The 24,949-nt window shown below is 38.4% G+C and overlaps 4 protein-coding genes across 5 annotated transcripts in view; 1 reads left to right on the top strand and 3 right to left on the bottom strand.

Moving 5' to 3' along the window:
* The window catches only part of LOC145486003 (uncharacterized), a 45,472-nt gene that overhangs the window by 5,131 nt on the left and 15,392 nt on the right, over positions 1–24,949 (top strand). For both annotated transcript variants that reach the window (XM_081464696.1, XM_081464695.1), the window contains exons 7-8: positions 75–239; positions 2,834–2,984. In XM_081464696.1, coding sequence (XP_081320822.1) covers positions 75–239; positions 2,834–2,984 — 316 coding nt within the window. The remainder of the gene's footprint in view (positions 1–74; positions 240–2,833; positions 2,985–24,949) is intronic.
* On the bottom strand, positions 5,704–10,696 carry LOC145486011 (collagen alpha-1(XXII) chain-like). Its single transcript, XM_081464705.1, has 2 exons — positions 10,179–10,696; positions 5,704–9,714 (listed from the first exon to the last, which is right to left on the bottom strand). Exons 1-2 carry the CDS (start codon positions 10,285–10,287, stop codon positions 8,981–8,983), a joined length of 843 nt encoding a protein of 280 aa, XP_081320831.1. The 5' UTR covers positions 10,288–10,696; the 3' UTR covers positions 5,704–8,980.
* On the bottom strand, positions 11,153–15,459 carry LOC145484339 (integrin alpha-1-like). Its single transcript, XM_081462970.1, has 2 exons — positions 15,376–15,459; positions 11,153–14,787 (listed from the first exon to the last, which is right to left on the bottom strand). Exons 1-2 carry the CDS (start codon positions 15,457–15,459, stop codon positions 14,107–14,109), a joined length of 765 nt encoding a protein of 254 aa, XP_081319096.1. The 3' UTR covers positions 11,153–14,106.
* LOC145486014 (collagen alpha-1(VI) chain-like) lies at positions 17,879–20,307 on the bottom strand. The gene has a single exon (XM_081464710.1). The coding sequence runs from the start codon at positions 20,253–20,255 to the stop codon at positions 19,611–19,613; it is 645 nt and encodes a 214-aa protein (XP_081320836.1). The 5' UTR covers positions 20,256–20,307; the 3' UTR covers positions 17,879–19,610.

Below are 24,949 nucleotides of genomic sequence, written 5' to 3'. Positions count from 1 at the left end.
CATGCATGAATCAGTATTAAGTGGAAGCAAGTTCTTACCAGCGCGTAACTTTTGTCTCGTTTGCTTTTGTGAAGAGCCGCTGAGGTTGGTGATAGTCTCCAGTCCTTTAACCTAAACACGGTCAGTATGATTGTTTTGGAGGAGTTGCCACTTTTGGTGCTGAGTACTCCCGCTGGTTGCCTCATTCCTGACCATGTGTTTTCAGAAGGAGCTTCCTGCGAAACAGAGAAAGAGCTAAGGTGAGATTCGCGAAAAAGAACAAATTTCGATTATTAGATAGTCAAAAAGAAACATTTCAGACTCGCAAGGTCATAAAATGATCTGCAGTGTAGCTGTGGTTGATGTATGCGTTTGACTGCCCGTCGACGTCTCGGTTCTTGTCAAAAATGGCACCCGCGTCTCGGCTCCCGGCAAAAAAGTACCAGCCGCGTCTAGATTCCCGCCAAAACTGCCTGTCATAGAGTCCACAGGAGGAAACTTTCCCCAACAGTAATATTTAACACAAGTTTCCTTCATATAAAACGACGTGTCTGAACAACTCTAAGCTGCTTCCAAGTTCGGGAATATAATGCTGCATGAAAATTTAAAAAGTGCTTAAGGGGGTCTTATACTCTCAGATATAAATTTTTCTCCAGAAAACCATGTTTTTGGAACATGAAGATTCAACATCCCTGTCTATTTGTAAATCGTATTTTGAAAGGATTTTCCTCTAATTACTCCTGAATTTACGTTTAAATTAAGAAACCTGAACACTTCTAGCTATATTTCAACATAACAACACCCATAGCAACCATTGTTTACAGTCTAAAAGTACTCACAAAATGGATTCAATTCAGTACATTTTAATGATACTTTACACAAATGCTTTAAAGATGTGTAGTTATGAGAATTTTGCATCATGGTCCCGAACATTATTTCTTCTACCATCTTATATGCTCCTTATACTTGGATAACATTTCTATGACTGGTGTGTATTCGGGTGTTCAATGAAACATTTATGTAAAACCTTTAAATATACCCCTCCCCCTGCCCCTAACCTCCCCCCCCCCTAGTTCACAGGGCTAATTTGGGCTCTCGGAGACCGAAGTAAAACTTTAAAGCCTTATTTCTCAAAATGACCAAATAGACGGATCATCAATATCTCGCACACGATATCTCCACTGGGTTTTAACCGAATGTTGTCAAATTTTCAACATTGATGGAGGACACAATTATCTAGGTCTTAAACCTCCAAAATTTGCAATTTATGAAATTTTTTCCTGTTATTTGGTTAATATAGTTAATATTAGTTAATATTAATACACTTTTTCAACATTTCACGAAAAAAAACGCCTCAAAACACTGTTTTCTGAGGTTTGTCTCCTGGACAACTTGCTTATGGACAGGATGAACTTAATTCCATACTTCTCGAACCATTCATTATCACGTTATCGTGTTTATAATGAACACCACTTTTTAACACTAAGGAGCTAGTTACTCATTAACCATCGTGGCACGTGAGCTGGAAAAGCTCATTTTTGAAGTCAGAGTGCAAAGTCCTTTAACGTGATACCAAAACTGTTCCACAGAGTTGTTTTGCAAAAAAAAAAAAAATTCTAGGTATAAGACCACCTTAATTGTGTTTTTTTTTTCCGGTCTCTGCCACGTATAAGCTTAAACACGGAGCAAGGACACGCCACCTTTGAAGCTCTCTGTTGGCTGTGGAAAGCCGAAATAACGGTCGCATAACATAGAAGTCGTGTTTTCGTTAAAACAACGGAGTCATTTACGTAGAATAATATAAGGTAAATAGTAAAAATACAGTGAAAATAAAACTTTATTAACACTTTAGAAGCCGCCTTTGGAAGTACAAAAATGATGAATTATCTTCGTCACTTCACGGAACATTCAAATTTCGCCGCTAACTAAAATAACAAAGCTGATGCCTGCGATCAACGAGCTATCTGTTTCCATTTATCTCGGCATGCCGAGAACGAAAACAAATCTCGTAAGAGGTGATTTTGGTTACCCTGTGAACACAGACAGATTTTGGTTGAATATGCAAACAAAATACAAATTGAACCTGACAACGCCGAGTTATTCCTCAAACTGTTCCATACCCAGAGCAAAGAAATTGGAAACAAAAAGTATTACTACGAAACAAAAGAACTTGAAAAATGGCAAAGTGAGATTTCGGCTGAATATTGACGTTAGAAAGAGAAGGAAGACATGGCTGAATACAATAAAAACTATCATTGCGTTCGTAAAAGACCGAGAGTACAACAGCAGCCAATCTTCACCTTTTATGGATTCGAATCTCTTTTAGACCTTATAGATAACTGGCTGAAGAATAACCATATTACTGTAGACTATAATATATCACCTTCGCAGTCTGCTTGTATCTGGGTTTTTTTTTTATGTTTCCAAACTTTTTTCTCAACCGCGTTATCCTCGAAGGAGCAGAGACACTCTGGCATCAAAAGAACTAGATGCGGCATTTTATAAATTTGAGTGAACAACTCGAAATTATACGATAGGCTTTCGCAAGTGAAGGAACATAATTATGAAGTTGAAATTAAAAAAGCCTATTTTCTTTTTAAACTCTTCTCTTGAGGCTATCGTTCATTTAGTCAAAAGGCATAGCTTACTTGTAAAGTGAAAACAGAAAATTACACCCGTCGCTTTCCAGAATTTTGTGGCAACGCGCTAAAACTAGACCTGAGTAAATAAGCGAATCAAATAGGAGTATTGGTCGTCCGTTGGGATTTGTGATTGGCAGGCTGAACACCTCAGCCTCGTTTTATAGGATCGCTCCGTGTTTACTATTAAATTTTATCTTTCTTTGACTTACCAGATCCTTCGTGGAATCTTCGCTGATTAAACTGTGGAAGGCACTCTTTTCTCATCTTGTAAATGTTGTCAAAAACAACGTGATGAGTGCCGAGCGAGTTGGGAACATGTTTGGGTCTCTCCTGATCGCTAAATCTTCAAAGCATTGGAAAGAGGTAGGAAAAGACTTTTTTCTTTACTTTAGTCTTTTAAAATTCTTTAGTTGTAACTAAGTTCTTTAAGCTTATTTAGCAACTTGAACTGTGTCAAGGCAGTTTGTATCTTCGTATCCGTTTTAAATTCCGCCATTTAAAGATGATGCAAATTTAGCCTGCTGGAATGGTTGCAGTTGTGTTGTTATATTGACGATTGAACGTCTTTTAAACAAAGAATAACAATATAGGAAGAAATCTTTGTTGTGACTTTTTATGACGATTTTTTTCAGTTGATAGCACGAATTCATATTAAAATTAGGTTTAAGGTATTGTTAAATCACCAGAAAGCGAGGAAAAAACCTTTTCGGACTTTTTTTATGGGGAACATATACTCCAGGTCCCCCTAGATGCGGACCAGCTGACTCGCAGGCCGACGTGTTAAGCTCTGCAAAACCTGATCCCCAGTACAAAACTACAATTGGTAAAAATTACCAAAAATTGGGTGAGAAAGGTGGGAGGGGGGGGGGGGTGGGGGAAGGGGAGGGGGGCAATCAGTCAATAATAGTATTTTCCTCAGTTGAGCAACAATCAAGGGATGAACATCCGACATGTACTAGTACATTGATCTATCATGTACTTTATTTTTACCACAACGTGAATGCTACATTGTAGTATTAATTCAGTGACTGATAAAGCTGAACAGTTGAATCACTCATTCTTTGCCGTAGTAGCGCCAGTTACATTGTGTCCTACACGATTCTGATTTAACTGCACTGGCCAAATAAAACACTTGCTAAATATGGACTAGTGCATTTTAACAATAGTTCGATGTTTCACACTAAAATTGTCAAACGGCGTTCTTCTCTTCTTAGCAAGGGAAGCACATTTTTATTTCCTCCAAGAGAAATATGTATCATAATTATCAAAGAGTTTAGGGATGCTTTCGTGTGAAGGCCTTGAATATTTTTAGCATTGTGTTTAGACACATACTTGAAATTGTTGTGCAGTTGAGAGATGTATTTGTTTTTATTAGCTTAGCGTCGGAAATACTAAGACTTTTCGGGGCTTTTTGCTCGTACTGAATAGACAATGAATGGATACTATTTAGGCTCATGCAAACGTACTTTATCAGAAAAGGCACTTCTCGGGTTTTTGTCACCTAGGACCTTTTTTAACGAAACTTTCAGATGTATCACTACAGTGTTTTGCTGTGAAAACTGGAATTTAGAGTTTGAAGGAAAATTTCTCGACGCCTTGTAAACTGGAATGTGGCGTCACTTGAAATTTGCGTGTTCGTTTAAACGCTTCGTTATCATTTTGACACATAGTTGAGGCCATAAATTTCACGAAAATGTCTTAAGGCAAATAGACTTGTGGTCTTTAACTAATTTCCTTAATTTAATTTCGTCTGAGGTCTTTTAGGCCAAGATTAGCAACACAACGAAACAAACCTAAGCGTGCATGTGGAAGCAATTTCGCGGCCAAAATATGAATTTGTTGTTGTTAGTCCCTTAGCTACAGAACGCGCCTATATAGCACGCCTTTGTTGATTGATGATATGTTCGAGAACAGAAACTGATTTGATTCCAAATCATCACTTAACATAAGCACTTAGCTAAGTATGAAGAACTTATTCTAGTTGAGTGCCATCACGGTATCAGTCAATCTAATATGCCGTTCCCTGGCCGGGGCAATTCAGAGAGTGTGTGCTAACTATAGAAACGTAATAAGCAGTATGCCGCTAAGTTGACCCCGAAAGAGATCTCTCTTGTGTTGAATTTCCTTTGATAAATTCAACCGGCTTCAGCCTTATCAGATATTACTCGTGGTAATTAATCTTCGTTCGAGTCTTCTTCAGACGTAACCAATTTGCAGTTATTATTGGATTAACAACTGATAACTCTTGAACCTGCATATATCTATTTTCCTGTTGAATTCTGCCACCCCACGATATATCTCAGGATCAGTAACGGCATACTTTTATAAGAAAAAAAAGGAATCTGCAGTTAATTAACTTGTCCAACATAGATTCTTTCTCTACAAAAGATACTCAAATCCTTCCACACCTAGCTCAGTAATCGTTTACAATGCTTATTCGTGTTAAGCACTCCTTTCAACGTGAAACCCCATGCAGCCTTATGCTATACCGAGCATGGAATGAGGGAAAAAGAGAGATTGCTGCAATGAAATTCTTTGGTCTTGTGCCAGAATGAAAAAAAGTCTCAATCGGGTCGTCGAAGATAGGCATCTGTTTATCCGTGAAACCTTCCAAATCATAATTGGGGCGTGCAACTTGTGAACGACTAGAAGCCATAGATGAGAGAAAATCGGGTTACCAGAGTTCTCAAACCCTTGAGTCAAACGTGTACTAAAACATTTCAAAGAAAGTGCACATGTACAAATTCACTTCGCACTTACTCAGAACTTGTTGTTTCATACGTAGGACTGATATGCGTTGAATTTTGTGTTTATTAACTCGGCGCCGGAAATAGTTCTAGTTTCTCGGAAAACCGCATTCAGTCACTAGCGATGAATGCCATCAAATCCTTCACTGCGATTAGAATAACTAACTATATTAAGGGGCACTGTTTATAGACTTTGAACCTTCCTTTAACCTACCTGTGAATTCGTTTTCTAGTCGGTTTTCTTATTTAGCATTTGCTGTAGTAGAAGTACCTCACATGCTGTATAGTATACTCTTAGTTAATTAATTTATATATGAGCGTGGACACTAAGGGAGGCTATAAACCTAAGAACATGTTCAGAATGTCATCATGGCTATAGCATGAGTCATTTCGACTTTTTTCTTTTTTTCATTTGCTGCAAAAAAGTTCGACCTCATGTACAGATAATCAATCTTTGTTCGCATCTTACGTGGAACGAACATTGTCATTATCACCTTGAAGTGCACGTGGACCTGTACGTTCGTGTACAATATAAATGCGTTTCGGAGGCGATTCAGTTCTACTTCCATACCACCTTAGTTATTTTCAAAATGGAAAACATTCATGCCTTAAAAATTAAGAACTTGCAACCTCGGCCCCCAAAATAGACGTTATAAAAAAAAGTGAATGTTGTTGCTTTTTCAATCATTTTCATTCTGGTTTCAGAGGTCACATTAACATTCCTGTTGTTAAATATCGCTGGCAAACAGCCACGCTAGATGATTTGAAAGTAGTAAAATGAGAGCCTAATTAGATGTGGTTTTCGGCAGCCTTCTACTAATCAATCAACAATTTAATTCTAAGTTAAACTGGTTTTTAAAGAGGGCTCATTTTTGCGGCGCGTGTGAAAAAGGTGTGAAAAAGGTGATTTTACTTGCAAACAATGATCAACCAAAGTGATGGTGTAATATAAACCAGAAGTTTCTATCAGCGAAAAAGGAATGTGTGTTGACCGCAATGAAACGGGACTGTGCGGTCTTTCCTTTTCAATTCTTAACGAATTTCATATTATTGTGTTTTTTAACAATAAATCAGACATATTTTTCTAAGAAGACAGTTTAAGAAATATATCCCGTTCTATCGTCGTCTTTCTTCATGAAAGAGTTATTTGCCTAACAAAGAACACGGTGAAGCTGTATAAACAAGGACGCCAAGTGCGTTGAATGTTTTCATGTTGAATGTCACTTTGCACATACTTAGAAGTCACTGTTGTGCACTCGAGAGATGTATTCAACTTCGATTTTCATCGGTCTAAGGGCCGGAAATGATTACAGGTCTTACAGAACCACATCATATACCCAAACAAGATTTCCATCTAATCCTAACCGAGTGCGGTGTTGTGTAGAAATTCCACCAAGCATTTCAGATCATTTCACCTGGTTGGTTTTAGTGTTCACATTCTTATCGTGTCGCTTGCAGTCGTCCATACCATGTAGTACATTATTATCATGTCAAAAATCATTAAAAGGTAAATTTAACTACCAGAATAGGTGTGTTTGTTGACGAAACACTTCAAATCACTCAGTGAGTACTGATAGATATTGAATTGGTAGTTATAGTTATGCCTCTGAAGGAAATCGATTTTTAAAAGTCACGTATCTTTGTTGTGTCTATAAACTTTTAACGAGCCACCACTGTTGAACTTCTAAAATGACCTTCAGAAAACTTCAAATTTTAATTTCCGGAAACAAATTACTGGAATTTTAAGAAAACAACAAAACGTTTGACTTTATAAAACATGTTTCGACAGAAACTTCTGTCATTCTCGGTTAATCCAAATACAAAGCGATAGAAGCTGAATTCATAATAAGTAGAAAATGCTGATTGTGAAGTTAAGACCCTTTGGAAACAAATTACTGCTTTGTAAGTTTTACTGAATCTAGCATTTTCTTTGTTTGCGGATAATTCAAGAGATTACTGTGTTTCTAGTGGTATCATTTTTCGCGAAAAATTCCTTGTTCTCATATTATATTTTTAGCCAGTTCTCCCTAGCTCCACCCAGAGCCAAGTCATGCTAAAAAAAAACTTCGAACAACTCTAGCCAACTTTCTTGCTTACAGTATATAAATGAGCGAATTTCACTGCATGTTGCGCAGTTTCGCATATCTTTCATGAACTGAGATTGTACACTTCAAGCGTTAGGCGATTCAGTCCTAAATCATCTCTTGGGGAAGAAGTGGGTTGCTCCGTACCGGTTTGACAGAATCACGAAACAAAGCCCAGTTTCGCTGAATCGATTTTTTAAAACAATAACACATTCAAGAGTGATTAACTCGGCGAATTTGAGCTGAATACACTGCGAGATTCGTCTGTAACAGATAAATTTATCCGGTAATCCTTATAAGCCGATCCAGTTTCTTCACAAACCTGATATCAATGAAAGCTGAGCTATGCGGGCCACGAGAGTGAACAGTTGTTTTCACAGAACTTTATAATGAAATTTGCGCAAATAGTCCTTACTGTTTTGATTTCCCCTGTCATGAGTTTTAGCTGACTATTAAGCGGTACAGCAGTGAGTGCAAATGATAATTCTTGACCTTGAATACAGTACTTACGTTTTTCTAATTAGCTTCATTTGAGACACGAAACATATTTTTTTGTATTTACCTCCTGGTTTTTTTCAAGACGTACTTATGGTCCTTTGTTAAGTGAGTGGCATTTACAGGCGAGCTACAGGCTCGCATTTCGTTCTTTCCGCGGCAAACAGTTTTCATTTTACTGCTAACTCAGTGACAAATTGGAACTTGTTACTTCTTATTACCATTGTATTTTCTCAAAGTGCAAGCCCATTCTTTTTAGCCCTTATGGTTACTTTGGGCAGGCAGTACTCTACACTAATTTAATGTTTATTGTAATTATTTTATAAATTGTGAGTACAAATAAATGGTTGTTGTTGTTGTTGTTGTTGTCGCAGACAAGATTCATCAGGCTTTTCTCTCGTTCCTTCATGAATGGACCTTTAATTTACGTTTCCAGCAGGTACACTTGCACAAATCAAGCTTTGTAATGAAAAATGCATATTCTAGCCTTTAACCGCCTGAGGGTTTCATTGTACGCTTAAATGGCCTCGCGACCATTTCAACCGCATATTAGCTACCATGCAAAACATAGTGCGCCGAATAATTTGTTGTCTCTTGAAATCTATAAACTACCTATACTTAAACGTAACTTTGATCGTTTCAAAAGTCATTCACAGAAAATCCAAGATAAAACATGCTCCTGACGCTTTATCAATATAAGTAAATTTATACTTGCCCTTTTGAAACATTATTTTGTAACTTTTCATATCTACACCGTGGGTGCATTTGCCACCAATATTTGTTGCAAGTTCGTTCTTGATAATTCCCAGTTGTGCTGACGTCCCTGATCTGGTTTCAATGACTTACGTGTCTATGACTAGTAAGTTCGATAGCCAATAGTTAAGCCGATACCCTAGGCAACTCTTTAATTTATCATGTACACAGCGTATTTAACTTAGTACAACAAGCAAAGCAATTGTTTTTTAGCCGGTTGCAGTTCGTAGTCTTTTTTCTTGAACGCAGTCTGCGCGAGACCCACTGCTGATCCACAGAGTCAGAACTGAGGTCGTAACATTCCATTTAGCCACGAGCGACGAATGTAGTTCTCCATCATATGCCATGGTGGAATTAGCCTGACGACACGCAGAAGTCCGTTCACATTAGCCACTCGGTAAAGATGGGCATCTGTAGAGCTCGCGAGCCCAACGATTTCAGAGATACCCTTGAGGTACTTTCCTACTGCAATAACGAAGATTTGTGTACCTGTGAGCTTGACCTTAAACGCTTCAAATAAAGTCTTTTGTTTTTGTACGTTAGACTGTCCGTCAGTTACAATTAGGACGCGCTTTCTGTATCCGGGTCGCGCGCCGCTTCCGCGATTTAAAATCAGTTCTTTACGGCATACTTCAAGCGCCTTCTGGGTGTTTGTCATGCCAGCTTCGAAAGGTATTTCTCCTAGCTTTCCAACGGTGTCTCGTCTTGACGTGAAATTAAAACGAACGGTAGCGTTGTAGGAGAAAGTAACGGCCGCGTACCGCCTCTCTCTCTGAGCTTTTCCAGTCAGAAGTTGCAGGGCTTTCAGTGTCCGTCGGAAATCTTTAGGCATTATGGATGCGGAGGAGTCAATAACGAATATGGCATCAAAATGTGCGTATAGCCTTGGCATAGACCCTTCTACAGACCTGCGATTTCTTCTTCTCATCTGTCGTATGACTCTCTGATCAATGCCCAAGAAATACCTCATTAGCTTGTCGGCAGTTTCGTGCGCGGGCGGCACCCTCTGGTATCCTGTAATGAGAAGAGAATTCTATTTAAGATATACTGTGTTTGTTTAAAAACCTTTGCTTAATTAAAGGTATTTTTTAAGATTCCATTCGGCAATTTAGACACCTCAGCTTAGCGTTTGTGTATCTAAGAACAAATGCAGATGGTTTACTGAGACTTACATGCCTTATGCGAAGGATATTAAATTCAGTTGACGGCAAAATATAAGTGCGGGTGGAAAGTCTAGCTGAGTTTAGAGTATCAACACAACTGTGATTACGTGCATAATAGACGTAGGAAGTCAAACGCTAATTACATTAGTTGATAGAGCGATTCCTTATGAAGTCAGTAGTGTTTTTTCCCCTTCGCGTGTTTTTTGCTTTGTCATACCGTTTACTGAAAGCGTGAAATGAGGAGCACTTCACATATTTTACATGCACTGCACACAAACGTGGAAAAGCCTCTGTAGCTTTGCTGCTTTCACTTACGCGCCCAGGGATCCAATCCTGTTCTCTTGGTACGTTCCCAGATGTAGGCGGAAGAACGCTTCTCTGCGAAATGCAGCGACAGCATCACGATCAACAACAATTTCAACATTTTGAAGGTGCTTGCTTGGTGTGGTGCTTGATTGATGGACTGTACGCTCAACTAGCAGAGTGCCTGAAGGACCTCAACCTTTGAAGGCCAGCCTGTTCTCTCGCGTTATTAATTTATGCTCAGCCTTTTATCTCTTTGTCGACACTTCTGGAAACACTTAGCGTCAACTTATTTAAGCAGGTGGGGTAGCGAAGGCTCCAGTGTGCAGGCGTGGCTTTACATGACGTTAGCCTGAAGAAAGCCATCTGATCGTGTATAATTTTACAGTTAGTGCTGTTGTGAATAATAAAACACAAGAAAAATTTGTATGTGGTTAGAAAGCAGTGCCATAAATATTTGCCACCGAAGTGTACCTCCAAATGCAATTGTTTAACAAAAACCAACCTAGCATTTCATTGCATTTAAAAATAACTTAAAAAAAAAATTAGGGGTTAGTTTGTCTTTTTCGTGGTGCCGTGCTTTTGATTTGGCTGTATCTTTGGTTGTCTTTTTTCCATCTACATATATGCTCGGTACAATGGATGATCAGTCAGGGAGGTCTAGACAAAGAGGTTAATCGACCCAGGAATCCTTTTAGCTTAATTTGTATTAGCATGGCATTTTGCTCTGTTCATTTATGTTTATTTGTGTTTCTTATATACACATCCCGGTCTGCATTGTCTTCGTTTTCGAAGGCAAGTGTTCCAGAAAGCTCCAAACCTCTCCATCGCATCTTTCCGTTACATCTCTCGGTTACATGGAGCGTTTAAATTTGCCAGGGGCTTCTAATTATGTATTGTGACTTATTGAAAGCCTCTTGGGTATGAGTATTCTTATCCTCCTTTTGACGTAAAGATCTGATACCGTAAAATTGCTATTATAATGACAGTAGACACAATGAGACCGGCCGTGTGAACACTTTCTAGAACTTGACTTCGTTCTACAAGCGCTTTTGCCAACACATATCGTTTGGAAGGTTCCATTGCTATAATTGTCCTGTAATTTTGTAAGCGATACTAGTATTCAACCCATTATCTGCTTTTCAACTGCGTGTCATGCCCTCAATTAAAATATTTTGCCGCTGACGACGCGTAAATTACAAAAATAGAACACGCGCTGTGAGACGCGTGGAAGGAGACGCCGTCAATTACTGCCTTGCTATGTCTACTACGAAACCAACATCATTTTCCTCGGGTTCGTCAACAAGATCACCTTTTAATAGAAGCGATCACGTTTTAATCTTGTTATCAGCCACTTTTATTTTTATTCTCTTTATAATCGACGAGGCCAGCTTAGCGTGATGAGTCTTTTATCAGATCGCGTGAGATTACCGTTACTTGAGAGTTTATTGCACGTACAGCACGCTCTTATGCCATTGGTGGGTGGATGATGATAGCACAGTCAAAAGTACAAGATTAAATCAGTTTAGTGTGTCGATACTGGTACTCAGTAAGGTTCAAATTCCGTTCTTCACCTTAGAACGTATGGCGCAGCTCGCACTGAAAGGCAACCTCTGAAATATAGGATGTTTTGATCCGCTTGAAAACAGGCTTAATAATCTTTTGCTGTGAGCAGATGTTACTGAGTGATTGGTTAACGCATTATTTCTGGACAAACGTCTTTTTGGGAGGTCAAATTCTTGTACGAAAGGGCTTCTGTTTGTTTTTGTAGTAAATGATGATTGCAGCTAGCTCAGACGTGAGAAAACAACCTGGGGAACAGGGTAATTGAACAGGAAGTGAGAGTGAAGCATTCTGATCTGAAACTTGCCAAGAAAAGTATTCTACTCCTCAGAAAAGACTGAAGTCTAGCTGTGCTAACACTTTCAAAAGGTTCTATAAATATTAAATGTGCCAAAGAAAATACTCGACGAACTGTTGAATGCTTCACGGGGGCCAAGGTGAACTGCCGGCTTAGAACATAGACGCGTTCTTTTTCATTAATTTTTTTAACTCCAATGAAAATGTAGCGGCAAAAAGATTTTCTCCAGAAATGTAACTTGTTTCGTGACTTGTAGCCCGCTTTTTTTTCCTGTCTATTTGATACATTCGAAAACAATCGATAGATATCCGGTTGTCTTTCGTTTTTTTTTTCCAGAGGAATGCTCGAGATCTTGGAGATTATTCCTGAAATAATGACGAATTATCATCCGATTTGTGACTACTAATTTAACGGGAATTCCCTTGTGTTTCTTTGTTAGTTCAAGATTACAATGCATATAAAAACTACAGTGTTTATTTTTCATAGCTTCTCATTAGGTTGGAACAAACAATTAACATATTTTGGTTATATCTCAGTCATTCTTCAATTCGTTCCACAACAAAGGCCAAATAACAAATAACTAGCAGTATTTTTCTCGGTATTCCCGGAATTGCGCTGTTTGAAACATTATCAAGAGGAGATACTCTCTAGCTCACCACACCATGTGATATATCAAACACGAGAGACAGTGTTTCAACGGGTTATCCAAACACCGAGAAGAGAGTTGAAAAAACGACGCGCAGCGGAGTATTTTTGACGAAATTCGAGGTGTTTGGATAGCCGATGAAACACTGCCTTGAGTGTTTGATACATCTTCTCAATCGAACAAACATTAAGGAGTAAACGGAGAAGTAAAACCGTCAAAAGCTATGCTAATTAAGACCGATTATCCAAACCTCCATCACGGTTGTGATTTTCTTTGTTTTAACTTGATGAATTATTAATGAGTTTGAGAAGTATATACCCAACAGGATGCCCAGTCTCCTGTCAGTTGGGATTTTTAACTCTGCCGTGTTAAGTACATAACTACACAATGAAAGCATCTAACTTAATTGGCCAATAACCACAATCAACCAATCAGAATAAGCCATTTCCGACATACCTTGTGCCTCTTTTTCAAAACGAGTCCTCGTTCAAAACCTTTTATATGAAAATCAGTTTGATTTGCATGAAAATGAACATGTAGGGGAAACACATTTTGATATGAATGGTTTCGGAGAAAGACTCGCTTTGACAAAGAGGCAAAAGGTAACTCAGAAATGGCCAATTCTGTTACTGCATTGAATAAGTTATACCAAATGTAACTTTGTCTCGTTTCGTTCAGAAACTGTTCTTCAGCTATAAAAATTAAGTCTGACAGAAACTAACTGTTGCGTCTTCTACTGGAAAACCGCGAATCTAGTTGGTCTCGTAACTATTCATTTTCTATTAAAGAAGTAGATTATGAGCTCGAGATTTTCACTCGTTCCGCTACGCCCTCGTCAACTATCACGCATAGAAATCAATAGCGAATAATCTAATTGTTTTAGTATAAATCTACCAGTCGTTCAAAACTTTGTCTAAATCCTCTTCGCAGACACTTCGAAAACGCTAAGAAGCGGCCGCCATTTTGTTAACAAGGGCATACTGCTACACTACTCACTATCTATCACAGAATAGATAGTGAGTAGCGTAGCCAATCAGAGAACGGCATTCCTGATAGAACGCTAGTGGATTTATATTAATCACTGATAGATCACGTGGCTCACGTGCGGTGCTCTTGAAAGGGAAAATTCTTCTTAAAAATACATAAATAAATAAGACTTGCGCCGAGAAGTTATTTAAAAGTGATTGTTGCTCTTTTACGTTTAGTTTCAAGTATTCAACCAGAGCAAAAGCTGGACTTCATATCCACCGTTAGAGTACTAAAAATAAAAAAAAATAAAAAAATAAAAAAACTCATAAGATGCATGACACTATGACGATAAACTGAATATGAGGCTGAAAAGGCCCTTGAAAGTGCCAAATAGTAGCTGGTTTGCTATACGTTTCGGACTTAGCCCTTCTTCAGGACTTTGCCTTGATATTGGCATGAATCAGTTACATTCTTTTCTTATGATGGTATCTGTGCTCCCTCCAACTGAATGGTTGTGGCTTCTTATCAAGCATTTGCGAGAGCCATGTACGTTGCATGAAAATCTTAATCATTTTCCAAGGAGGTATGAGTTTCACGATGCGCAACAACCCATTCGTGTCTCGTACACGGTATAGGTGACCATCCGTGGAGCTTGCAAGGCTTACAATCTCGTTGATTCCTTTGATATACTTTCCAACTGCAATCACAAAGACTTGCGCCCCAGCATTCTTTAACTGTAGACCTCGATACAATGTCTTTGTCTTGTGCGTGTTGGACTGGCCGTCAGTGAGGATCAAAACACGCTTCGGTACTCCACGACGAGCTCCGTTACGCGGATTAAGAATGAGTTTGGTGCATTTATCCAATGCGTCTTGTGTGTTTTTGTCACCTCCTTCAAAGGGAATTTCTCTGACATTCAGCTTCTCAATGGCGTTTTCTTTTCTAGTGAAATTATAACGGAGTGTTGCCTTGCTGGAGTAAGAGATGGCAGCGAACCTCTTGCCAGGACTGGTCTTTTCTATCAACAGTCGAAGCGCTCTGAGAGATTTTTTGTGCCCTTCTTGAGTTATTGACTTCGAAGAATCGATAACGAAGACCGCATCATAATCGAGTGAAGGCGAACTCACAACCCTCGGCGGAATTGCCTAGGAATCAAAACCTACGAAGTGTTTCGTAAATTTTATGGCTGTTTCATTCTCTGGCGGAATTTTTTGAAACCCTATTGCAGAACAGAAAGAACACAGCTATTAGCATTTGGAAATATGTCCACTTCGTTAGCCTGGTTAGAAATAAAGGTTGGTCAAAATTCATTGTCTCGTAACATTGTCAAGTAGACGAGATAAAAGAAGAACATAAACTTGGAGAGATTGTCTTGTAACACCAAACTCTTAAAACAAACATTTAAAATGTATGGCAAATGGTAATTAAGATTTTGCTTGGATCATGCTAATTATGAGAAGGTTAACATAAATTGCCGTTACGAGTTATTTGGTGATTGTATCTTTGAATGAATATGGAGATGTTTTAGTTTCTGGATGTAGGTTTGAAAAGTAACGAATATGGTGAAAGGAAAAAGATTTGACCTGCTGTATCTACCGATATTTAGCCTGTGTAGACGAATTTGCAACAAATAACTGTACGTTCTGACGAAATCAAACGTGAAGGCCAGTGCGCTGGTTTGAAGTGAACAATTTTGAGAATAACTTGTCAGACTTACTTGCTTCTTCCCTCACTGTCTTGGTTCGTTCCCATATGTAAGCACATGTCCCCTGAGCGAAAACCAGTACAACAGCTAGAGAAATCGAAATCTTCGCCATTGGAACTGTAGCTTCGACGTTTGTCTGTGAGAGCTGAATCTAATCTGCTGTCCGAGAAAACATTATGAAACCTTTTATTCTCTTATTGTTCCTCTGAACATTCTGGATTGAGAAAAAAACGTCGTCTTTTGTTAGCGTCAAAATTGCAATTTCCAAAAAAGGTAAAGAAATAGCCAATAAATTGTGCGACCTTCATGAATCACTCTTTTCTTGACAGCTTCTGCCAGAAGACTAAGATAATTAACAGTTGAAAATGTTGTTATTTGTTTTTGGAAAATTCTACTACACATGTTATTTTTTAACTGGTTTACAGACAATTAGAGATTTATGTTTATCAGTAATTTTTAACCTGTTTAATTAAGGAATTTCATTTACCTCCTTGAAACTCGTGTCACATTTAATTTCTGTGTTTCGGTATTAGTGGTTCGTACGCTTATACATATTCTCATAAACATTTTCAGCCGGTCATTACGTGAATTGTGTACTTAAATGAAGGCAGCCTTTATGTTGTGGATTGATTGTGTATTATTGTATTGTCGACTGCTGAGCTGTTTAGATAAATAGCCTCAAGCACGGCAGTGAAGCACAAAAGAAAATACAATAGCACACGATTAATTCACAAAATAGAAGCTGCGTTTTTGTAGGCACAAAATAAAATCATGGTCAATGTCACGTTATTTAGGGTAATTCTGTTTATTTTTGTTAGTTATTAGCCCTAAAGTTCAAATTAGCAGAGCATCAGTCTTTTGAGGTTAAAATTACGGCCACATATCAAACAAGGATGGCATCTGAGCATTATCAATGGTACTCATACAAACCGAGATAAACTTGAAAAACGGATCGGCCGGACATTTTTCAGATTTGTCCAAATGCATCCGTTATTATCTGTCCCCCTTGTTTCTTCAGAGTTTTCCTTAGTTTAACTGTCTGTCATCTCTTTCTCTTTGACAAGGCGATGGCATTTTTCCGTGTTACAAAAAAAAATCAGCTCGATGATAAAAATGGCGCAGAGGCGAGAAATTATTTTGTCAGCCTTCTATGATGCGCCTCACCGCGAAGGAACACTAATTAATAACTTTTGCCTCTGCACGGCGAGTTACAAGACTAGAAACGCGACTGTAAAGACTACAAAGCTAGCGGTCATGTCCTCAGTTAATAACCTACTTGGTAATGGACAAATAATATTAATAATGATAATGATAATGATAACGATAACGATGACGATAACGATAATGATAATGATAATAATAAGTTTTTTGGGCGCATTTAGAAAACTCAATGCGCTTACATTACTATATATAAGAAAAAGTAGATTAGTTAAAACTTGCACAATGTTTCTTACAGCAGTAGTAAGTAAAATAAATGAAAGAGTTAATTTAAAAATAAGGTGAATAAATCAAAATTAAAATTTCCGAAACAAGAATGTTTTGAGGAGAGATTTAAAAGATGAAAGAGATGTTGTATTTTAATTTTTAACAAAGAGAGTTTTCCGAATAAGCTTTTAAGCATTTGTTTGCAACTACCTCAATATATGTCTTATGATATGTGATGGGAGGAAAACCAATATCTCAGTGGTCGAGAGTCACATTTGGCAAGCTTTTGAAATTCCTTTAACTTGTTTTTTGTGGATAATAGAAGACTAACTTTACGGTCTAATCTGTTGTGATCCTGGAAGGTTGTTCTCGCTCTTTGGTCAGGAAGATAAACCGCTAGAAAAAAAAAAATGCCAAGCTACATGTAGGAAAACACCGACACTAATGAACAACAATTGTAATAGCAGACGAACTAAACAGTTCCTGATTTTAAAATTGAAAGCAATCAAACACCGATTCATTACAGAGATGAATAACATGGGATTGGTACAACATTAAAACTCCAGAAAATCAGCGTTCACCATTGTAACAAATCCTCTAGTGCTGTACTTTGCGTTTGAATAGAAACAACAAAAACTGAGCGGCTCTCATTGCTTGCCTCTAACATTTGCTGTAAAAAAGATGGCTAGCAACAAGCACTTTTGTGAAAGGAACGTCTGTGAAAGCAATAATATCCTTTAGTGGCTTTTCTATTTCAGTGAAGATATTTTAGAAACGTTTCAATGTAACTTACAGGTCTGTCAGTTGTTAGAAAAGGACGTTAAGGTGGTATTCTCTAAACCAAAAAGGAATAAAGATGGTTAAAAGTAACGTAGAAGAGTCCCTGATTATTTGCCTCCAATGCAGTCGACAATTAAGTTGTCCTGTGGAATCGATAGTGTCTAAACTGAACTATGCAGAGCTCAAAAGCAAGCTGTATATTCGTGAAGTTTAAGGGGGAGGGGAAGGGTCATAATATCGGAGACTGCTTTGCGGCCTGATTGATTTCTTTGTAAAGGGTAAGGCTTATGAACAGAAGTATAAATATTTCCTCTGTAGCACTGCATTTGGATTTCTCAACCGAGTACCAGGTGGTAACTAAATGAGTGACTGCCTCTTTTTATTCCGATCGCTATCGTTTTACAGTAAAAAATGTACCTGGAAATCGTCCAGTTTACTGATGTTCTTGCGTTACGCGAGTTGTTCAGACCGGGAAACCAACTTGCCATTAGACCCTGTCTTCTCCTTTCTTTCTTGAGCAAGAAATCTTGATCTAAAGAAACCCAAGCACCTTGCACCTTGGCGATATAAAGTACTTCTAAATTGGACAAAACTTTAATTAAACCGGTACGTCTAACGATGATTTTATTATCCATTTCTTTCTTTGAAATTTGGCGAGAGGGCGTTCTTCGTTAGGCCTAGGTTAGTGAGCTGTGGCTTGATCACTAGTGCATTCAAAAGAGATAACAGGAGCCGCTGAGTAACTGATCTCAAATAACTTATGCAAAGAATTTACGCGGATAGCATTGAATTTTGTTTTTCTAGTTCATTCACTGTTGTTGATTCGTGCATGCCTTTTAACAGTTTCTTGTTTTCAACGCTGCCATCGGTCTGGATTTAATTAGTCTTTGTCAATCTTTACCGATGTTATTTCAGTTTTTTAGGTATCCCAGTTTTAGTTTTGAGGTTTTAAACAGGAAGAAGATATGTAATAACAACTTCCAAAGACTTCCATGAAGTATTCTGACTTTAAATCAAAATACATTAGTAGTAATAGCGTTATGTTGCATGTTTCCGTTGTGTGCGGCTGCGCTAAGATAAGGAATGAGTTCAAAATAAGTTAGTAACAGCAATATCATCATGATGTTGCATGTTTCCGTACAGCTGTAGTCAGATTATGAGTGAGCTCAAGTTGCGGGTTGTCATTTGGTTTAAAATTCAGTTATTTTCTTATGAAGGTTACTCCTGTAATAAGCTTTTACGTAAGTTTGTAGCATATGTGGTTTAATCAGGAAAACTCTAGACCCCACGCATTCATTTTTTTCTTAGTCCTGTTAGTTTCACATTGACCTTTTATCCGGGAGCTGTATACACTCTCAAAAACAATTTGAGAACGGTAAGCAATGATGGCAAAAAGAAATTTAATTAGCTAATGCGATTTAACTCCTATTTCAAGTGCTGCATCATGATATTACTTGAAAAAGGTTAACTATGATGAAATCGGATCTAAAATAGAGTAGAGATGTTTGTGGAAAAATTGTAGATTGCCACAAGGTCGGAAACTGCGGTTGAGTTACCTACCAGCACTTATTCTAGTCTCGAGAATACATGGCGTTTATTAAATTCAGGGCGGCGGTGTGTATCACAGACTCTATTTTTAGTGATAACAACCAGCGAACTGTTTCTCTGTAGGTTTGACAGTCTTTTATTCAAAAGAGCTACAAAACTGTACTTCGATCTCTAGATTGTATTTTGCGGTTATTTTTTTCGTAAAGAAATCGATATAGACCAAACGCGAAAATAGAGCGAACTGACAACTTTTAAGCCCAGAAGCGAGCCTACTGCACATTAATGCAATTTCTTCCATCTCGATAAAAGTCTTACCGCTGATGTTTAGTTTCTCTCAAGTCAGGTAACTACCTGTAATCGTTTTTCCATAGATAACCGTTGTCTATAACTCGAAAACAATATGTAGGAGTCTGCAAAGCTACACTTAAGAATGCGCCCAGATTGCTTGTCTTGTCAGCGCAGGCTTATCTCTGTATTCATCAAACGTAGATGTCTTTCAGGATACGCAGATCAGTAGGGGACATCGTAAGCGGACCTTTGGGTGTTCATAACCCAAGGTAACTGATGCTGGTGCATGTATTTCCAGGGTGGAATGAGCCGGGCAATGTCCAGTAACGACAGGGTGTCCCTGACACGAAATAAATGTCTGTTTGTGCTGCTAGCAATACCCACCAACTCTTGAATACCAGGCATGTAATTTCCAACGCCAATCACAAACATTTCCACGCCAAGGATTTTCAGTTGGAAGGCGCGGTACAGTGTGAGGTGGACGTTGATGTTGGAGCTTCCATCCGTGAGGAGAAGAACACGTTTTTTTGCTCGTGGTCGTAATTTAGAGTTTTTGTTTTGGAACAGCTTCGTGCGACATATTTCAAAGGCTTCTTGAGTGTTTGTCTTGTGGCCAATGAAGTGAACTTTGGTCTGTAGATTGTATTTAGCTGTTTGTGGGTCGGTGAAACTGAAGTCCACCTTGGCCTTGTCTGAGTATGTGACGGCGGCATAATGAGTATTCGGGCTTGCTTTATCGATCAGCCTCTCTAAAGCTTTGACGCCTCTGTAGAAATCGCGTTTACGAATGGAATTGGACGCGTCGAACACAAGTGCGACGTCGTAGTAAGTTTGATCGACACTCCTCCGGTGTCGACGTCGGACCATGTTCTGGATAAAAAATCGTTCAATTTTCTTGGCAGTGACACGTTTTGTTGGTACTCTTTGAAGTCCTGTTAAACAATATTTACACCATTAATTCGATGTTTGACCTAAATCCTGGCCAAAACGAGTCACTCAATGATGTATTAATTCAGTTCTCAGAAAGCTTTAGTCTGTGAATACAGCCGCCTCTTATTGCTTCCGGTCGCTTTGGGCGTTTCTGTATTTTCAGGCTAAAAGAGAACTCTCTGAACGACTTAAGAACAACTGAGCACGTTTACATTCGATAATAAGAGCGTATGGAGAATCGACTAGAGTCGCCAAGAGTGCATGTGAGTTTTAGGTTTGACTGAGCTCTTGAATAATAGTGATAATACTAACAATAATAATAACTTTTTTCATTGTAGTGCGACGTTTTATTGACAATTCTAGGTCTTCGGTTTGCTCCATAACTTAAGAAATTAAAGACGGATTTTGCTCTGATCAGTCGATTTAGTTACATAGAGTGTTTGTCGTTCTTCCGTATCAGAAGATGCTTGAATTATTTCTCCATTTAATATATACAGCGATTAATTGTTATATTCTCAAGGTATACACAAATAGAGACGTTTTTAGACTACGTAGGTATGGATTTCATGTAGTGCGACCTTTATCTTTATGTAGCTCATCGCCTTTCGTTTGTAAGCGCAGAAGTTCTACAAATAATTCTGATTAAACTAGTTGTGAGAGCGCGACAATAACGTATTCTATGCTTGCATCAGTACCACTTGTGCCTCGTTTCGTGCCGGATTACTTATTGTCTTCATCTCCCAGTGAAGCACAGGTACTTGGATTTTCGTGATACCATTCAAGGACTTTGTTTTTTACTTTCATTTTCAACCATTTAAGGGTTTCCGTCTTGAGCGGCTCGGTTCCGGTAAATGGCTGTTTTTGATGTTGAATCATCCATAGTTGTTCACTGCGCCAATTTCTTTCTATATGGCTGGACGATAAAAAGAGGAACGTAGTGCTAAGCACACTTAATATGGTGCTCTATTTACCTCTTTAATTATGGGCGTCTTTGGAAATTCACTTATAGCGTTGCGCCAATTTGCACAAAAGGCCGCTGCATTAAACGGAAGATCTCTTCAATTCTAAATCAAAGGAATAAACGAGCGTATATCGGCACGACTTGCGGTAATAGCTAACAAGTGCTTACACTCACTTGACTGATGAGAAATTCCGCTTTTCTTCGTCTTTTCCCACACAAAGCAGTGTGAAAACATAACCAGTAACAGCAGTAAAAATAGCTTAAGCAGGGGCATCTTATCTGACGACTTCACAGCTCGTACTCCGCTCAGGCCGGATGGTTCGTTCTAAGGAGTGCCCAGCGCTTTGCGTCTGCCTATAGCTCGAATATTCTCCGGGAGTTATGCTTGATTTTATCTCCATTGATATAGAGTGTTAACAGGTTAATGCTACTCAATAAAAGTGCCTTAGTTTGGTTTATATTTCACGCCCTTTGGTGTTGAAAATTAATTTGTGGCTACGTCTAGAAACTACCGCCCAATTCTTGAATTTGTCATCGTTCGGAAATAGCCAGTGCCTTTGGCAGTAAATGGAAAGTTGCGCAGTCAGACCAGTAATTTTAAATAATACCACGACAATTGATCTGTTGGTTGACAGAATTGGAATGTTCTACATCAAGGGGGGAAATTTGACCACCCCAAAGCCGAGTTTTGTGTTCTCTCGTGAAAACAAAGGTTGTTTTGGCTGTGCTTGGTTCAAATATCTCGCTAAAAGAGTTGTCTCAGTAGTGTTTTGAAATACTACTTAAAATATCCCATGCGTGTGTTTTTCCTGTTTACTGATGGAACTCGCTGAAATGTAATACAGAAAAGACATGTAACATGCAGATTTGAAATTCATTATCATTAAAGGAACTGGAATTAAAAGTTGTTCAACTGAGCAGAGCCAGAACGTAAACTATTTCTTGTGTTTTCGAATCATAGTTATCGTTTCAGTTGAGTTTAGTCCACTCATGTGCTCGGCATCGAGCATATCCTGGTTCGGTGGATGCTTTCACATATCCTATCACCCACAAGCTTTTTTTTCCAATATTTTCCAATTCACTTTTTTAACCTTGCTAATTACAATTTCCTCTGTGGACAACGCGTAACACAAAAAGTTCACTTCGTAAACAACTCGCATTAACTAATATAAAAACTGAATAACGTGAAATGTAGCATTAACTAATATAAAAACTGAATAACGGGAAATGTAGAAGAAGATTGAGATTAACACAGGAAGAGAGCTACACACGCAGAAAAGGGAGTGAAACAACGGATAGAAGTTTGTTGTTGCCTTTTGTTGTCTTTTATTGTCTTGTTCTCGAATGATGGTCCCATGCTGTTTAAATAGTGGCCTGTGAGTGATCGGGAAATAGCGCTGACAAATAGCTTTACACCGCCAATGGCTGACGAAAAGAACACATTTTTTAGATAATCGCTTTGCAGTTGTCATCAGTGCGTTTTACGTCTTTTAGTTTGTAAAACTAGTTCAACTTTCACTGAGGTGATCAAAAGTAATCATCAGATTTTGTGCTTTGAAGAGAGTTTCTTCGCGGTTTTTTTTTTTTTTTTCTGTTTAACACTGATGATGGCGCTATTGGGGGGCAGTTTGCAGCTTTAGCGTCGAAATTGTGAAATAAGTGATTTGGCCCTGCGCAATTTTTGGTAATCGCTTTTTCAGATGTCCAGACGCAGAGCACAATAATAACTTCACCTCGTTTTATTCGATAGCTATTATTTGTGACCACTTAGAAAAGGCCGTGCTTGCAAGCTTAATGTTCATCCTGTTGTGCTGTCTGTAAAGTCCAAGATTAAACTTGATGACGCGATCAATTTCACTTTATTGTGCTACTGGAGAACATAACTCTTCGTTCCATTCACTTCTGATATTTGATTACCTCTTAAACTCTTCAAAACAAGGCTCTTGAGGTGAATTTTTTTTATTAGTGAAGGACTTTCTCGATGGTGCTGCCATTCCAGACCCCTTAGTGGTAGGTCGCGTGCTTTGTGAGATCACGCACAAATAGGACGTTAAGGTGGTATTCTCTAAACCAAAAAGGAATAAAGATGGTTAAAAGTAACGTAGAAGAGTCCCTGATTATTTGCCTCCAATGCAGTCGACAATTAAGTTGTCCTGTGGAATCGATAGTGTCTAAACCGAACTATGCAGAGCTCAAAAGCAAGCTGTATATTCGTGAAGTTTAAGGGGGAGGGGAAGGGTCATAATATCGGAGACTGCTTTGCGGCCTGATTGGTTTCTTTGTAAAGGGTAAGGCTTATGAACAGAAGTATAAATATTTCCTCTGTAACACTGCATTTGGATTTCTCAACCGAGTACCAGGTGGTAACTAAATGAGTGACTGCCTCTTTTTATTCCGATCGCTATCGTTTTACAGTAAAAAATGTACCTGGAAATCGTCCAGTTTACTGATGTTCTTGCGTTACGCGAGTTGTTCAGACCGGGAAACCAACTTGCCATTAGACCCTGTCTTCTCCTTTCTTTCTTGAGCAAGAAATCTTGATCTAAAGAAACCCAAGCACCTTGCACCTTGGCGATATAAAGTACTTCTAAATTGGACAAAACTTTAATTAAACCGGTACGTCTAACGATGATTTTATTATCCATTTCTTTCTTTGAAATTTGGCGAGAGGGCGTTCTTCGTTAGGCCTAGGTTAGTGAGCTGTGGCTTGATCACTAGTGCATTCAAAAGAGATAACAGGAGCCGCTGAGTAACTGATCTCAAATAACTTATGCAAAGAATTTACGCGGATAGCATTGAATTTTGTTTTTCTAGTTCATTCACTGTTGTTGATTCGTGCATGCCTTTTAACAGTTTCTTGTTTTCAACGCTGCCATCGGTCTGGATTTAATTAGTCTTTGTCAATCTTTACCGATGTTATTTCAGTTTTTTAGGTATCCCAGTTTTAGTTTTGAGGTTTTAAACAGGAAGAAGATATGTAATAACAACTTCCAAAGACTTCCATGAAGTATTCTGACTTTAAATCAAAATACATTAGTAGTAATAGCGTTATGTTGCATGTTTCCGTTGTGTGCGGCTGCGCTAAGATAAGGAATGAGTTCAAAATAAGTTAGTAACAGCAATATCATCATGATGTTGCATGTTTCCGTACAGCTGTAGTCAGATTATGAGTGAGCTCAAGTTGCGGGTTGTCATTTGGTTTAAAATTCAGTTATTTTCTTATGAAGGTTACTCCTGTAATAAGCTTTTACGTAAGTTTGTAGCATATGTGGTTTAATCAGGAAAACTCTAGACCCCACGCATTCATTTTTTTCTTAGTCCTGTTAGTTTCACATTGACCTTTTATCCGGGAGCTGTATACACTCTCAAAAACAATTTGAGAACGGTAAGCAATGATGGCAAAAAGAAATTTAATTAGCTAATGCGATTTAACTCCTATTTCAAGTGCTGCATCATGATATTACTTGAAAAAGGTTAACTATGATGAAATCGGATCTAAAATAGAGTAGAGATGTTTGTGGAAAAATTGTAGATTGCCACAAGGTCGGAAACTGCGGTTGAGTTACCTACCAGCACTTATTCTAGTCTCGAGAATACATGGCGTTTATTAAATTCAGGGCGGCGGTGTGTATCACAGACTCTATTTTTAGTGATAACAACCAGCGAACTG

The sequence above is a fragment of the Orbicella franksi genome, chromosome 4 (assembly GCF_964199315.1).
Source record: "Orbicella franksi chromosome 4, jaOrbFran1.1, whole genome shotgun sequence".
NCBI lineage: Eukaryota > Metazoa > Cnidaria > Anthozoa > Scleractinia > Merulinidae > Orbicella > Orbicella franksi.
This window is presented reverse-complemented; position numbering and strand designations above follow the sequence as displayed.

Bases quoted from the DNA above. Each gene is read 5' to 3' on its own strand.
- LOC145484339 (XM_081462970.1), bottom strand. From the start codon at position 15,459: ATGGCGAAGATTTCGATTTCTCTAGCTGTTGTACTGGTTTTCGCTCAG. The intron at 14,788-15,375 runs GTGAGGGAAGAA...TTTGATTCCTAG, and splicing joins TATGGGAACGAACCAAGACA to GCAATTCCGCCGAGGGTTGT.
- LOC145486011 (XM_081464705.1), bottom strand. From the start codon at position 10,287: ATGTTGAAATTGTTGTTGATCGTGATGCTGTCGCTGCATTTCGCAGAG. The intron at 9,715-10,178 runs GTAAGTGAAAGC...TTCTCATTACAG, and splicing joins AGGATTGGATCCCTGGGCGC to GATACCAGAGGGTGCCGCCC.
- LOC145486014 (XM_081464710.1), bottom strand. From the start codon at position 20,255: ATGGTCCGACGTCGACACCGGAGGAGTGTCGATCAAACTTACTACGAC.